The sequence below is a fragment of the Meles meles genome, chromosome 6, assembly GCF_922984935.1.
Source record: "Meles meles chromosome 6, mMelMel3.1 paternal haplotype, whole genome shotgun sequence".
In the NCBI taxonomy this organism is placed as follows: Eukaryota; Metazoa; Chordata; class Mammalia; order Carnivora; family Mustelidae; genus Meles; species Meles meles.
In genome coordinates this window covers 52,675,976-52,692,752 of record NC_060071.1, presented here as the reverse complement: position 1 = coordinate 52,692,752, position 16,777 = coordinate 52,675,976, and the positions used below count along the sequence as shown (strand labels likewise).

Here is a 16,777-nt window from a genome sequence, read left to right as displayed (position 1 = left end):
TCAAATCTCCTTCTAGCCATCTCCGCCAGTCAGCTTGAGTATTTTCCCCCTTGGGATGGATTTCCCCGTAAAATAAATGTCTTGTCTGAATTAATCTTATTTTTAAAAGGAGAGAGTCATCATATTGTAAAGACAGATCATAAAAAGATGCATCAATCTGTCAGAAGGCTGGTTACGATGAGTGTTTGTTTAGCAGAAACGGTGCCGCCCTCCCCCTGGCTCCCCGACCCCCAGCCTCCCAGCCCCCCGCGCACCAGCCCCCGGCATCTGGCCTGTGAGCCTGGGCTGTTGCTGCGCCCAGCCTCGTGCAGGGAGCTTTTCCTGCGTGCCCAGGGCCCCTGCAGTCTGTGCAGACCAGCTTTACTGAATCCCCGCACGCAGCTGCCTCCCTTTTCAGCAGAGACCCAGCAGCGCCCCCAGCTGGAGAGGCCAGTCCCACTGCCCAGCCGCGTCCCAGACACTTTTCATTTGGGAGCTCATCAGTATTAATATTAATGGTACTTCAAATCTCTCTATTTTGCTTTTTCTTGAAAAAACAAACAAACACAAAATTATATAGGTCTTAACCTAAGGGCATAGATTAGGAGGGAAAAGAATCACACAAGCAATTCCTGAAGAGCCTGTACCATAAGGTGAAACATTACAAGGTAATACATGAATGTGCAAAATAGAAGGAACATGTGAAAGTCCTCCTTTACCTTCTCCACCGTTGACCACTGGGAACGTTTTGTGTGTTTCCTGTCTTCCAACACATTTCTACCAATTTTTCCCTTGCTCTACACACACGCGTCGTTTATTTTGGGCTTTGTGAGGTTTTTTTCTTTTTCCTTTTACTTAACATCCTTTTTAAAAAAAAACCTATAAAATCTACAGCCATTTATCATTAAAAACTTCAAATTTTACAGAGGGGTAGAAGATAAAAAGAAAAAAAACCCCACAAAACAACCCTCAAACAATATCCTTTCCCTGTCCCACCATTCCCACTCCCCAAAGCAAACAGATGAGAAACATATATTTTTTGCATATCTCTTAAGGAAGGATTATGCATATACCAGCACTTTAAAATATTCATCCTTAATCTGTTCCTCCTACAGGTGAGGAAGCGACAGCTCAGAGAGGTCCCAGGGCAGACCCAAGGTCACACAGCTGACTGGGACAGAGGCAAACTTGGCAGCCAGTGCCCTGATTTCAGAGAGCAAAGGTCCTTTCTCCACACGTCTCCAAGGTATTCGCCCAGCGCCAGTCTTGTCTCTAATCCCTCCCTAATCTTGCCTCTGCCAGGCTGTGACACCTCACATCATTGCCACTGGTTGTCACCCTCCCCTCCCAAGAACGCTTGTGGGCTCTTGTCTTGTCGGTCTGGGTGGGCCTGACTCAGGGCTTCAGGAGCACCTGCTGTCTCTATCAGAGCTGTCCTCAGAGCAGAGCAGCCTCGTGGAGTCTGGCCAAGGGATTCCTTCAGTGGGCTCGAGTTCAGCCTTAGTTTCCCAGATTAAAATGACAGCTATGTGCAGAGGACCTTTCCTTCCCAAGGACCATTCCAGTTAAGTAGGACCTGTGCCTTGTGGGAGTCGACATGCGGGGTAGGCCTCCTGCCGCTCCCTCTGTCCTGCATTCTGGGGCTGCAGGCCTGGCCGTGGGGAGCTGACAGCGTGGGGAGCTCACACTCACACAATCCACCTTTTATCTGTAGTTAGCCTGTGTTCCTTCTGTTCCTTTTCTGTGTGCCCTCCTTAGCCCTCTTAGACCCACAAATGTCTAAGGAGGAAAGTCAGCCAGCCATAGGGGATGCGTTTGTTTCTTGTTGATGGTGGGAGGGCCCCCATCTGGACATGCAGGCAACATCCAGATGGACAGACCCCACATTTGATCCTGCCATCTCCAATGATAGAAGGTCCATAGGTCCAGAGCCTGGACCTATGCTCAGCCAGGCCTATGCTGACCTTACAGATGGAAACTTGGGAAGCCCCAGAACCTGGACAGTGGGTCCCAGGGAGGGAGGGATGGGAGGGGGGCGTGGTAGGGAGAGGGTCTGTATGTGCATCTGTGAGGGGCTGTTAGGGAACGGCAGCTAGAGGAACTCTGATCCGGAAAACGAATTCTCTTGACTTCACAGATCCACCCACGTCTGTGCCTCGAGGTGTTGCCTAGAGGCAGAGCTTCAGGGTGGGGCACAGTTCGCTCTGGCGGGTCTTGGATTCACAGACGCTCAGGAACCCGTCTCCCTCCCAGCAAGCAAAACCTTCAAGATCTCTGATTCCGCAGCGCCCTCCAGTGGCTACCTGGAGTATGTCTTGCGAGAAAGCCTTAGGACTCGTGTGATCTAAGTCAAATACGTGGACCCTTAATGGATTTTAGAATCTGTATTCAAGTTCCTCTACCTGCTCCCACCGCCTGCATGATACAAAATTCTAGGTGAACAGAGAGAGAGAGAGAGAGACAGACAGACAGACAGAGAGACAGAGAAGTCCTATGCTAAACGGACTCTGCTCTGCCAACTTTCCAAATGACTTAGGCGCATTCCCAATGCATATCCTAGCCCTAAATCAGGACACCCTCTTAATTAACTTCTCCACTGCAGGGAGTGACAAAACATGCTCTAAAATGCATCAGAAAAACAAGAGGCACTGATGGATAGAGAGAGGGATAGATGGAAAATATGCAGAAAAGCAAATATAGCAAAACGCTAACAGAGGAATCCAGCAACTGGGTAACTATCCACTGTACAATTCTTTTAGTTATCTTTATGTTTGAAAATTTTCATAAGAAAATGTCGGGATAAAATCCCGAATGATTGTGGTGATTAAGCAGGTGTGGGACCACCGTTGTAGGGGAAGCCTCCCTCAGAGGACTTGCGGAGGGGCAGTGGCCTGGGAAGCCGCCTCTGCACCTCCTTCTGGAGCCTCTGGCCTCTGGCCTGGTCATTTTCTCAGCAGTCCCAGAATGCACCGCACTTTTCCCAGGGTCTTGAAGGAAGTCCATCTGCCCCTGGGCACTCCTGCTCTGGGGGTGGAATGGGACAAGGTGGGTCCTCTGAGGCAGGTCTCTGTGGGGCATGGGAGCAATGTGGTCAAGCTGGCTGGCAGTGTGGGTTGGGCAGAACTGGGAGAGATGAGGCTAAAAGTTCTCCTGGAAGAATTTGAAGCCGAACTGCTCACAGTGGCCCTTGAGCACCTTGGCCAGGGCTGGGGAGCCACAGAAGAAGACCTGCACCTTGCCCTTCTTCTCAGCAGCCACCTTCTGGAACACCTGAGCCCACACGGGGTAGGAGAGAGCAGAGGGAGGGGAGTGAGCCTGTGGACCTGCTCAGGGACACACCCAGCTGGGGCTTACAACATAATGGTTCGGCAGCGATGTCCCTCCATCCCCATGAGGAGCTCCAAGACACAGCTGCATGGCTTCAGAGCGCGGGGTCCAACATGCATTCTTTTGGGGGGCCACTTACTCTACCCCTAACCCGACCCAGACCCCAGGAAGGGGCTGGACCAGAAGACCCAGGCCCTCTATTCCCGGAGCACATCTGCAGGGAGACTGTGCTGTTGGGGGACAGTGACAAGGCCCCGTGGGCACACTGAATCCTGACTGCCCGGACATCCCGCTAGTCCTCCCCCGGTCACGTGCCTCCACTGAAATGTCTCTTTCCTCAACTCCGACCGTTCCCCCAGTGAAGACCCTTTCCCTCCCCAAATTCTGCTTACGGAGGCCATTGCCAAAAGCCCTCCTTGGTGCCCAAGCACCGGTGGTGTCCCCTTCCCTCACTCTCTGGGCATGATCGTCGCCCATGGATTGAAAAGCAGGAACTTCTGGCACCTAACACAAACGACCCTCTGACTGGCAAGTATTCAGAGGGGAAGAGAATCTAAAAACCAATTTAAGAAACAAAATAAAGACTGCAAACTTTTGTTCCTTTGGGCCTCAGTATTTCCATTTGTACTGAGAGGGACAGGACTTGGTGCCTCCCCAAGACCCCGTCTACTCAGGACTTCTGACCCCGGTTCCCAGGGAGTCAGAGCTGGGGGAGGCCTAGGAGGTCAAACTGGCTAACTTCTTCACGGAACAGATGGGGAAACTGAGCCCAATGATGGAACAAAGAGATCCAGTCGTGCTACCAGTTATCTTGGTTGGACCCTAGCCTCTGGCCTCGTGCTCGGTCCCCAGCTGCTAGTTTCCAGTCTCCCAGCCCCAGTGGTTCCTGCAGGCCAACGGGGCTGTCGCTGGCCTTTACCTTGCTCCAGTCGGGCCGCCCGGGCTGGGTGCGTGTCTGGAGGCCCGTGATGGAGTCCTTCTTCTCCTTCTTGGCCAGGAGGTCGAGGGCCATCTGCAGGCCAATGGCCTTCATGTCATTCTTGCCCAGTGCAGAGGTCATATACATGTGCAGCTCCAGGAAGGGGTCTGGGTGGTGGGAAGCAAAGGCGGCACTGAGGGGCTCATGCCCGAAATGGGGACCAGGCACGATGTCAGCCCCTGGCCCCGGGGCTTGGAGCGAGACCATGAGGGCTCCGGGCTCACACCTTCGGTCCACCAGTGCATTAGAAGGAAAGCCGGCCCGCTGCTGGAGCAGGGCCTGCTCTGAGCCAGGCGCACACAGTGACTGTATCCACGGTCTGGCCTGCACCCCACAGCCACCTCAGGACTCGAAGGGGAAACGCATTCCAGGGGAGCATGGCAGTCCTTGGGCTCCGAAACTCATGCCCTGTCACACCTCGTGGTGTCTGTTCCATTTGGTTGAGGACACAGTCCAGGCACAGCTGAAAAGCTGAGACCAAAGGGTCAAGGGTTGAATGAGGGGGTCAGGTAGCAAAGGGTACCGAGCTACAGAGAATGGCTGCAGCAGACCAGGGACTTTCTGGGACCGTGGGGATTGGGACAGGTCTTGGAAGAGGGGCACGATTCAAAGCTAGGGTGGGATGTGGGAAAGGAGGGCATCCTGAGGAGGGGGGACAGATGAGCCAAGAGTGAGAGGCTGGAAGAGATGTGGTGTTTGTGGGGAGTGACATGACTGCCCACCTAGAACACAGGATCCTTGAACGGGAGCAACAGGAGATGGGAGAGAGGAGACTGGATGTGCACTGAGGCTGGAAGGGAAAGGGCCTTGAATGCCCAGCTGGCAAATGGGGGGCAGGTAGTGGGTATCAGAGTGGGGTGTGGCAGGATGAGAACAACATCCCAGAAGGGGAGCCAGAGGGCAGGAGGGACAGGGCAGAGGCTGGCCTGGCTCTGCCTGGACACAGGCCTGGACACAGTGGGACACCTGTAGTGGGACGGGTTTGCTAAGATCTTGATCCCTTCGGCTCACAGGGCAATTTGAGCTCCCTGGTAGGCACCTCTGTGCTCAAGCAGTTTCCTCCATTTTCCCTGATCTGGCAGACTAATGTATCATTTTCCACGTGGGCCACGACAGGGAAGAGGCTGGTGATACCATCCTCCACTTGCGCATTGGTCCAAGCCAGAGATGATGGAGTCTGATCTAGGACGCTGGGGCTATGAGCTGTTGATCACTCCATCCTTCTCCTCTCCTAAGACTAAAGGATCCCTGCCATCCCGGTTGGCTCTCTATTGTTTCTTATGTTGCTATTAGCTCCCTCTTTCTTTGGCTTGAGGTCTCAGTCACTGTTAAAATGCACATGGCCCTAGGAGGGAGAATATATTTTGTTTCACATAGCACTTAACTTGAGAAAGCCCTGACCCTTCTTCCCCTCCCTCAGAGTCCTTAACCCCCAGAGAGGGGGCCAGTGAGAATGACACTGTGGTAAGAGCTCTGGAGAATGACCCGACATGGTTTCCACCCCTGCGAGAACTGTTGTGTTTGAGATAGTTATCCATCTCTGGGACACTCTCTTAAACGAATCATCCAAAAGAAGGAAATAAACTATGTACACAAATATATTAATTGCAGCTTTATATATGATAATGGAGAATCAGAACAAACACATTGTCCAGTAGCAGGAGCATGGTGGACCACTGATGTATCATTCATTGTAGAGCCATTAAATACCACTACTACTTAATTAAATACTACTACTACTACTACATTAAATACTGCTGATACTACTACTACTTCAGTACTACTACTACTAAATACTGCTACTACTACCATTGCTCTACAGCTATCGCTACTATGATTTTAATTACTACTACTGCTACTGCTACTATTACTACTGATGCTACTAATGCTAATGCTATTGCTACTATAGCTACTATGACGACTATGGCTACTGCTACTATGACTATTGCTACTACACCTACTACCACCATTACTACTAGTGCTACTACAACTACTGTTATGACTGCTGCTGCTACTATTGTTACTACAACTATTGCTACTACGATTATTACTACTACTGCTGCTAATGCTACTATTGCTATTTCTACTATAGCTACTCTACTATGACTATTACTACTACAGCTACTACTACTATAGCTACTACAGCTATTACTATTGCCACTACTGCTACTACTGCTACTACTACCATTACTACTTATATTACTACTGCTACTACTATTGCTAGTACTGCCACTACTACTATTATTACTACTACCATTGCTACTACAGCTGCTGCTACTACGATTGCTACTACTGCTACTACAGTTACTGCTACAACTACTATTGCTGCTGCTACTATTGCTACTACTCCTACTGCTACTCCTATTGCTACCACTGCTACTGTTGCTACTACTGCTACTATTACAATTACTTCTGCTGCTGCTTACTTTACTGAGCAGTTATTAAGCTCCAGTTCCATGTGCTGCACAGATGATCTCGTTGACTCCTCATGACAACCCTGTGAGGTGGGTACTAGTTCCATCCATGTTTTTCATACAAGGAAATCAAAGCAAAGCAGTTAAATAATGTCCCCAAGTTTTGAGAGTTACTATGGGATAGAATAAAGATTCAAACTCAAACAGAATATTTGAAGCTGAAGCTGTAGAAATTAAAAGCAATAAGCCACAGATTCTTGAACTCAAACCTCGGTAAATAATTAGAGTTGAAATCAGAAGTCACGGGTTTCTGTTGTAGTTAATGAAAAACCCTGGAAGAAATTTGAGGTCATAAAGTTGTTGACTCAAGTGGCTTTGAGACTACAAAGCACCAGGTTTGCTGTTATCCTTTGTTTACACAGATTAGGAAGAAGCAAATAGCAAATATTTACATACCCGTAACCAGGAAATTTAAATGAAATCTAAACTTCCCCCCAGCTTGTCCTCATAAAATTGAGTTTCTAATAAATTAATATACATAAAAGCATTTAGAATGAATTTGAAGCTCTATAAATATTTGCTATAATTGTTATTTACAAGAAAAGGCGAAGAGCTTTATTGCGACATTCTAGAGTTTACCAATTCTGTGTCAAACATGTTGACTTGCACTCTAGGGCTTTGAACGTCTGTTATTCTAAATTACATCTGTTTGAATGTTTCTTATAAAAAAAACCTATGTTTGATTACTTGAACTTATAAACTATTTATCATGGAATTTTAATTCACTCATGGCAGCCTTAGGATAATTAAACAGCCAAACAAGATCTGGTTCCACTGAACTCAACCAGCATAATACCACCCCCCCCAATTCTCTCAAGTTAGAAACATACCTAAAAATATCCCTCCTCATATTAATTATTCTGTAAGTAAAACACAACGATTCTAACAGATTCACTTTAAAACATAGTACAAAACCTCAGTATTCCATGAAGATGTCCTGTGCAGACTATGACGAACCCAGAGAAACACGCTATCGTACAGACTAAACCTTGGCTTAGCACAAAGTGCAGGCAGCAACACTTGGGGGCAGGGAGGGGAAGATTGTGGGGCTGGAGGAGGACATTCACAAGATTTATTTTTGATGAAATTATGAAAGAAGGGACCAAACAGGAAAATAACTCGTACATGCTAAGCTGTTTAACCCATACCTTAGACCATTCTCTACACTTATGGATGGCCATCTCATCAGGAAAAATACTGAGCATTCAGCCCCAGTCACTACCTACCCTCTTCACCTGTTCATCTCTTCTGGCAGATTATGTACATTAAAAATTGATGTTGGAGGGGCACCTGCACGGTTCAGTCAGTTGAGCTCCAACTCTTGGTTTCAGCTCAGGTTGTGATCTCAGGGTCGTGACATCGAGCCCTGTGTCAGCCTCCATGCTGAGCGGGGAGTCTGAGGGAGCATTTCTATCTTTGTCATTAGTTGTTAGGGAAATGCAAATTAAGAGCACACTGAGATACTGTTACATACCCACTAGAATGGCTAAAATGAAAGACACTGCCAAGATCAAGTGTTGGCAAGGTTGAAAAACTACTGGAACTCTCATCCTCTGCTGATGGAAACACAGAAATTGGAAAACTGGTTTGGCAGTGTCTTATAAAATTAAACTTAACACATACCACACTACCCAGCAAATACGTCCACACAAAGACTTGTGTGCACATATGCAGAGCAGCTTTATTCTGAATGGCCAGAAAGTGGAAATAACTCTAACATCTATTCACAAGTGAATGGCAAAGCAGATTGTGGTATATCCACAAAACAGCAAAGGAATTAACTATTTTCTAATACCTGCAGCAACATGGGTAAGTCTCAAAGATATTAAGTTAAGTGAAAGAAGTTAGAAAACTGTGACTGTCATATGATTCCACTTACTGGAAATTCTAAAAAAGGCAAAACTATAGTGATCAAAAGCAGATTAGATGTTGCGGGGAGCTGCAAAAGGGGACAGGGCACATGGAGGTTCCTCAATAAGTTGAAAATAGAACTACCCTATGACCCAGCAATTGCACTACTGGGTATTTACCCTAAAGATGCAAACGTGATCCGAAGGGGCACATGCACCCGAATGTTTATAGCAGCAATGTCTACAATATCCAAACTATGGAAAGAATCTAGATGTCCATCAACAGATGAATGGATAAAGAAGATGTGGTATATATACACAATGGAATACTATGCAGCCATCAAAAGAAATGAACTCTTGCCAATTGCGACGATGTGGATGGAACTAGAGGGTATCATGCTTAGTGAAATAAGTCAATCGGAGAAAGACAACTATCATATGATCTCCCTGATATGAGGACGTGGAGATGCACCATGGGGAGGTTAGGGGGTAGGAGAAGAATAAATGAAACAAGATGGGATTGGGAGGGAGACAAACCATAAGTGACACTTAATTTCACAAAACAAACTGAGGGTTGCTGGGGGGAGGGAGGTTGGGAGAGGGGGAGTGGGGTTATGGACATTGGGGAGGGTATGTGCTATGGTGAGTGCTGTGAAGTGTGTAAACCTGGCGATTCACAGACCTGTACCCCTGGGGATAAAAATACATTACATTTTTATAAAAAATAAAAAATTATACAAAAAAAGGGGACAGGGCATTGATGCAAAGGAGGATGAGCAAACTTTGGGGGCACGGTGATAGAAATGCTCCATGTTTTGATTGTGGTGGTGGTTACACAGTTGTACATACATGTTGTAATGTCATTGTATTTACTGTAAACTTGTACTGGTGAATGTTATCGTATGTAAATTATCCCTAAAAAAAGCTAAAAAAAAAAAAAGTAAGTGTAAATAAGAGTCATCTGATGTACATTCCTGGGGAGGGCTGTCTGGGTGGCTCAGTCAGTTCAGCAGCTGCCTTTGGCTCAGGTCATGGTCCCAGGGGCCTGGGGTTGAGTTCTGTGTTGGCCTTCTTGCTCAGCAGGGAGTCTGCTTCTCCCTCTCCCTCTGCACCCTGCTCTCTCTCTCTCTCTCTCTCTTTCTCAAATGAATAATAATAATAATAATAGTAAGATGTACATTCCTGGGCCCTGCTCTCAGAGATCCTGATTTGGAAGTCTGGGATGAGGCCCAGGAATCTAAATTTTCATCCAGTGGGGCACCTGGGTGGCTTCGTTGTTAAACGTCTGCCTTCGGCTCAGGACATGAACCCAGGGTCCTGTGATCGAGCCCTGCGTCGGGCTCCCTGCTCAGCCAGAAGCCTGCTTCTTTCTCTCCCTCTCCCACTTCCCCTGCTTATATCCCCTCCCTCACGGTCTCTCTCTGTCAAATAAATAAATAGAGAATCTCAAAAAAATAAATTTTCAAGTGCTCACCGTGAATTAAAAGAAATGCCACAAAAGAGGGAAATTAGAAAAAAAGGATATATATTTTTGTAAATGTAAATAAGAAAAAAAATCAGGAGATCCTTTAAAATGCCTGGAATAGTTTGCATAGCTGGATAGGATTATGAATAACTTTTTCTCCTCTTTTTTTGGTTTTGTAAATGTTATATTTTAGTGGTGGAAGAAAAACCATTCCTCTCTCCCCCACATTTTTGATAGAAATAGAATAATTTAAACACTGTCTTAAACCCCCACCCCCCACCCCGAGCCCGAACCCCCACCCTGCTGCCATCCTCCTCAGGCCCTGTCCCTCTCCTACCCTCTTGGGTCATCTCAGCCTGGTCCATCTCCAGCTTGGTCAGCAGGCTCACAAACCACTCAAAAGACCGCTGGTCTCGGTTGATCCAGATGAAGTCCACCTGGGGAGAGGGGCCCTTCTGTTCAGGGTCGGCCCTGCCTCGTTCAGGGCATGCTCACATCTGTGATCCCCAGCGCCTAGATGACCACCCCTGTGAGATCAGGGCACATGCTATCATCCCCATTTAGTGGAGGGGAAAACGGAGGCTTGCAGGGGTAGGAACCTTGCCCAGGTCACAGAGCAGCATGGAATCAGGACCCAAGTCCCTGACTGGCAGGTCAGGATTTTCTATAATAACCTCTTGTTAATAGCAAGTAGTGTGCTGAAATATTAAGCTTAGGAAGAAGGCAGGACATTACTTAATTACTCCCCCCCAACAAGCTCTTTTAAGTGGCCTGTAGGAAATAATGCATTTTCAAAAGGCAAACATTTTCATTTTTAAAACTACCACCAGGTGATGGCTAGCACACGTCAAGGTTATAACTGGATCCCAGCTGCCTGACTTTTAGGTTCCAAGGTCTTTAGTGGAACTCCACCTTTAGGGCCCAGAATGCCTCTCAGAGGGGATGGGTGGAGGCCTGGACACATGGGAGGCACGAGGAGAACATGGGGTGTTGAGGGAAGCACAGGGACCAGCCATTCCAAGCAGAAGAGTCATCTGTCCCTCCCCTGCATCCACACAGGAGAGCTTGCTCTGGTCAGGGAGGTTTCCAGGGGAGAGGGTCCAGAGGTCTTCTTGGAGGAGGCAGTGCTTACCTTGCGGAGCTTCATGTACTCATCCTGGATGCTATCCATCCAGGAGTGCTGGCAGCTGGGGCAAATATACTTCCTCTTCTGGTGCCTGAGGAGAGGCAATGAGTGATTTTGAACTTGGGGCGGATATGAGACTTCTCAGACCAAAGAACAATACAGGGGATGGGGGAAAAGGGTGAGGTGGCAGGGCCCACCCTATGAGGAAAGGGAGGATTGAGAGCCAAAAGAGAGAGAGAGGAGGGACAGGGGAGGAAAGAGAAAACAGGGTGAAAGGAGAGAAGGGAGGAGCAAGGGGGAGGGAAGAAGTGAGGTGCTTCTTGGGACTCTGCCCCAGGAGGCAGGCAGGGGTTGCAGCCTGTCCACCCACCGGTACATGATGCTCTGCAGGATAGAGGCAAAGGGGGTGATGCCGATGCCCGCCCCGATGAGTACTGCATGCTCAGAGGCAAAGATCCTGCGGGTGGGGGTTCCGTATGGGCCGCTGATGTAGCACTGTGAACGGGAGGGCATTGCAGGAAAGAGAGGGCTGGGTGCCTGGAGAGCTGGAACCCAAGGCTTCAGCACCCCCCCCCCATTATATGCAGGCAGTCACCTGGACCTAAGTGGCCCCCACTGTAGTGCTCAGAGCACAAATCTGGGAGAGCCCTGGGATGTGACAAGGCAGAGCTGGTGAGAATGGAACCCAGTGCCTGTGAAGGAGTGGATTTGGTCCCCTTCTCTGGATGCCTGGGGACTTGGAGAACTGGGGTACCTGGGGCTTCTTTTCCTTTGGTTGCAGCAGGGGGCACATCCACCCACTGGACCCTCTTACCTTGATGTTACAAAGCAGGTGGTTCTCAGAGAACATCTCAGAGACCTGCAGGGAGCAGAGAGCTGTGGGCGGATCAGGCAATTCTCAGAGGCAACCCAGCCCTTGTTGGTCTGAACTTTACAAAAAGGGAACTGTTGTTTTCTGCCCCAGGCATTCCAGGGAGCCCTTCTAAGGGAGAATGTCAGTGATGTGCTGGTAAACTGACTCTTCCGAAAAAAGAAAACATCACCAAACCACTGATCGGTAGTGTCTGGAGATTTCTGGTATAAATGCTGCCATTGTGGCTTCTGATGTAATATCTGTGTCTCATGACTGGCTCTTAAAGCTCCCGAAAATCTAACGATGGGCTCTTGTGGTCCAATACAAGACAGCCTTGGGAGTGCCTGGACTCACTCACCCCCAGTCTCCAGCCACTGTTATAACTTTGGTGTCTCTGATACACCCATGGCTTTGAACATTCTCTTCCCTTGACCTAGAACACCCTCTCCTCTTCCCCAGCAGGCAAATTCCCGTGCAGCCTTCAGAGTCCAGTTCACTTGAAGCAGCTGCTGCCCCTTGAAGCTCTATCCAGATGCACCAGCCAGAAAAGCCTGGGCTGGCCTGGCTCACAGCTCCACCCTGCCCTTGGGACCCTTTTCTGGGCCTGTGATGGGAGCCACTGAGCGCAGGGAGCAGGCCTCCTCTGTCTGCTCTGCCTGACTGCTCCAGGCCTGAGCACACAGCAGACTGGATCTGGGACGTTAGGGGATTTCCTTCCAAAAGGTGAAGGAAGCAGACTCCCTCCACCCCAAACAGGCCTCAGGAGCCTGGATAGTTCTTTGTCTGGTGCTGGAAGGCAGAGTTAGGAGCAACCTTCATAATCATCCAGAGAAAATCCTCATTTCACCGAGGAGGAATGCAGTCTCAGAGTGTGGGGATGACCTGCTGCAGTTCCCAAAGAGCTCAGGGTAGAGTTGGGTCTCCCGCTGACTGTCCAGGGCTCATCCCATGACAGCACATTGCTTCTTTGTGTGGGGTCCCCTGCATGCTGCATCCCCCATGGTGTCAGACTTGAACTACGGGTGTCAGAGGTGCTCTGGACAAATGCTACTGTCCTTCAAGACTCCCAATTGCAAGGAGAAAGCCTACATCATGGTTCGCAATCTTTGACATGCAACACTCACCAGTCCCACCTTTTTTTTTTTTTTTTTAATTTTACAAAGTGAAAAAGAGAAGGAATATGAGAGAGAGTCCAAGAGAGAAAGAGGAGGAGTGGAGTTCAGCTTCAGGCTTGGAGCAGGAGCAGGGGGAACATCGGGCAAGAATGAAGTCACATGGGTTTTTACTGATTTTACTTCTAGAGTTATCTGCCAATGATGGCACAGGCTACTAGTTTGCCATTAAAGCAGCCATCTCAAGCAGGCTTTTAGATACGATGAAGTTGAAAGTGTTGTTGGGGAGTAAAGAGAGATGCTAGGTTGGAAAGATTCTCAGTGGGGAGTGACTGGCAAAAGTTCTGAAGGGGGTGCGCCAATGCCTGGTTATGGGAACACCATGTCCTGTGCGTTTCGTGTGTGTGGCTTGCCCTTAAGGACCTCTCTCCCGAGTTCCAAGGACTCACCACCCCTGGGAGAAAAACATCCCAGCTTCCCGCCTCCAGCCCCAGCTTCCGCAGCCTTACTGGGCCCAGATGGGCTGGGGCTCCCCGCTGGGCTGGAGCCCCTTCCTCGGTCCCCGTGCCTACCAGGCCTCGGTCTCCCTGCTGTGGAGTTCCCTTGGGCCTGTAGGAGGTCAGCTCCACGGTGACGTCCCTGCTGAAGGCCACTGCTCCCTGTGCCGAGGTTCCCGAATGCACGGGCTGGCTGGGCAAGCTCTGTTTGGTTTCAAAGTGGAAACCGCTTTGTTATTTAAATCATGAAATCAATACCTGCTAGTTTGTAGAGATTCCCATCTTATAGTATGTGCAAGAATAAAGTGAAAAAGTACCCTGGATCAAGCGGAATAGCTCCTCCAAACATTTTTCTAGGTCCTTTCAGACTTTGACTTACACAGACACACACACACACACACACACGCGCGCACAGTCGCATGTACACACTCTTGCATAAACGAAACATACCGCTTTCTAACCTGCCTTTTCCACTTCGTACATCTTGACTAGTTTTCCATGCTAATGCATATGCAGTTACATAATCCTTTTTAAGGGACTTACTATTCCCTGAAAAGGGTGACCAGTAATTTATTTAGCTACACCCCTATTGTTGGGCATTTCGAGTATTCCCATTTTCTCATTTTTGTTAACAACCGCCGTATATAAAATAGTACCTTTCCCGTCTCTATCCCTCTCCCTCGATTTATTTTTCTTCATAGCATTTTTTTTCACTTGATACATTATGCATGTATTTTGTTTGTTTATTGTCTGTCTCTCCTGCCAGGAGGTAAGCAGGGACTGTGTCAGTTTTGCTTACTGACAGATCCTCAGCACCTAGAATAGTCCTTAGAAAACCGTAGGTGCTGTGCTCAATAAATATTTGCTCAATGAATGAATGAAAACGGTGATTAACGCACTTCCCGTGCAACTCTCCAATTAACTAGTCCTAAAAATGGAAATGCGGGGCCAGTGGGTCCACATATTTAAGAGGCTGATACTTATGGCCAGACCACGTGCCAGAAAGATTGTGCCAACGTATTCTTCAGTGGTGGTGCCTGAGGTCCAAAGAAACACAGCCTTTAATGAATCTATCCACTGATTCCTGGGGTGGAGGAGTCACCTGGTTTGGAAAGCCAGCTTCCTCTGTCCAGAGAATGTCCTGCTTGTTTCTACCTACCCCTTCATTTCCCAAAGCTTTGCAACTTTCTAGAGGGATGCCTGCCTCTGGTCTGGACTGGCAGGATTCCGCCTTGTTTTCTTGCCTGGACTTTAAATTCCACAAGGGCATGGCAGAGCTGAACCAGGCCTGGGACTTCTTTTCCTTTGACCCTGGGCAGGGTATCCCCGTATTAACACATCTCCCAGCTGAGTGGTATTGTCTGCTGGCTTTGTGTCCAGACACCTTCAGCCTCCTTTGTCTGTTCTTACTGTGATCTCGCTGTATTCCTCCAAAACCTCCCAGAGCCTGCATTCATTCCAGGCGCTGGCAACTTGCCGGCTTTGTGAGTTTCATCAGGGCTCAGAAGGTAACCATGGCGCCACTGCCGCTGCTGATGGGGACGATGGGGGGTCCATGGGGACCCTGCTGTCCTGTCAGCTCAGTACTTTACCTGCATCCATTCCATCCTCGGTCCTTTAAAAGAATCGTGTGATCAAGGGAGGCCAAGGATGGGGGCCTCCTCCAGTTCGTTGATGAATACGCTAAAGCTTGGTGAGGCCAAAGGGTGTGCAAGGCCGTATAGTTAGAACGTGCTGGGGCAGAGACATGGAAGCGGGTTTCTCTGATCTCAATTTCCTCTCCCTTTCCATTGTCCCCCAACTTCTGAAGGAGGCCTGGGGAGGACCTGGGGTCCTGGTGGAGAACATCGGGCTCTTGGATCACATATTTAGTTCACAGCTGGTTCACCCCGTGTGGTTGTTCAGCGGGTATATACAGCAGCTGCCCGGTGATGGATGCTCACCAGCCAAGAAGATAGCAACATGGTCCCTGCGGGGTTTGTCTCCACGGTGGACCCTTCCTCCCCCAAAGCCACCTACCTGGGGGCCCCTCTGGCTCCTTCTCCTCCTCAGACTCCTTGACAGCTGTCCGGAGCCACAGTCCATGGGGCACGACATCTTGAACGATTCATATAGCCTGTTTGTCCATTGGCCTTCAGACCGGACGTGTAGCCAGATGGTGTCTGAGCAAGGGGGGAGGGAGGGGGGCTCAGCACTGGCTCCTCCAGCAGGGAGCAGACGTGTCCCACCACAGGGACTGGAGCTGGGCATTAACTGCTCAAGTCCCAGATGGAATGTCCTTCCTTGGGTCCCAACCAGAGTCACAGCCCCGGGACTTGGAAATCTGATCTCTCCAGCATGAGAACCATGGAGTAAGCCTACAAAGCAAGGGTTCAGTCTCCTCTGCCAAGATAGGGGAGCTCCCTGGAGGTGCGGGCCCTGCCTCCTCTATCATGCCAGGGTCTCCCCATGGCAAGGACCACTCCCTCCCACATTCAACCAGGGGCCCATCAATGGCTCCGCACATGGAGCTGTTCAGGCTGTGGTGGGACCAGTGGCTTTCATTGTGCCCAGTGCCTGGGACGGAACAGGGGCTTATTCAGGTGCTCTGCAGAGTGGATGACTGGTAGAAGGCAGTGTGGGGAAGCTTCTCCTCTGCTGAAGGGCACAAGAGAGAATCCACAACATTAGAGCGAGGCTTCTTGGGGCCCAGGAGATGGCAGATTCCAAGCTGAAACCCTGAAGAAAGCCCTTGGAGAAGGGGTCTGATCAATGACGCCTTTGTATAGTACACACAGTCCTTATAATTATACTAGTATCACTATGCTGGAATACCACGCAGCCACAGAGGAAAGCGCTTGTTTTAAAAGAACGGATATGCAAAGACCTTCAAAGACATTCTGTGCATGGAGGAAAAGTGGACTGCAAAACAGTGTGAACAATGCGATCCATGTAGGCAAAATTCTCTCTGCACCAACAGAGCCACATAGAAATGGTAATACAGGGCCACCTGGGTGGCTCAGTCGGTTAAGCATCTGCCTTCGGCTCAGGTCATGATACGGGGTTCCTGGGATCGAGCCCCGCGTCGGGCTCCCTGCTCAGCAGAGAACCTGCTTCTTCCTTTCCCTCTGCCTGC

General features: G+C 49.2%; 1 protein-coding gene across 2 annotated transcripts in view; it reads right to left on the bottom strand.

Moving 5' to 3' along the window:
* Nucleotides 1–527: 527 nt before the first annotated feature.
* Nucleotides 528–16,777, bottom strand: part of NOX5 (NADPH oxidase 5) — a 32,580-nt gene continuing 16,330 nt past the window's right edge. The window contains exons 10-17 of one of the 2 annotated variants that reach the window (XM_046010400.1): nt 15,682–15,824; nt 13,675–13,866; nt 12,015–12,059; nt 11,571–11,695; nt 11,207–11,291; nt 10,412–10,511; nt 4,226–4,392; nt 528–3,249 (exon numbers count right to left, since the gene is read on the bottom strand). In XM_046010400.1, coding sequence (XP_045866356.1) covers nt 3,118–3,249; nt 4,226–4,392; nt 10,412–10,511; nt 11,207–11,291; nt 11,571–11,695; nt 12,015–12,059; nt 13,675–13,866; nt 15,682–15,824 — 989 coding nt within the window. In that variant the 3' untranslated portion in view covers nt 528–3,117. The remainder of the gene's footprint in view (nt 3,250–4,225; nt 4,393–10,411; nt 10,512–11,206; nt 11,292–11,570; nt 11,696–12,014; nt 12,060–13,674; nt 13,867–15,681; nt 15,825–16,777) is intronic. The other variant, XM_046010401.1, reaches the window with a different exon arrangement.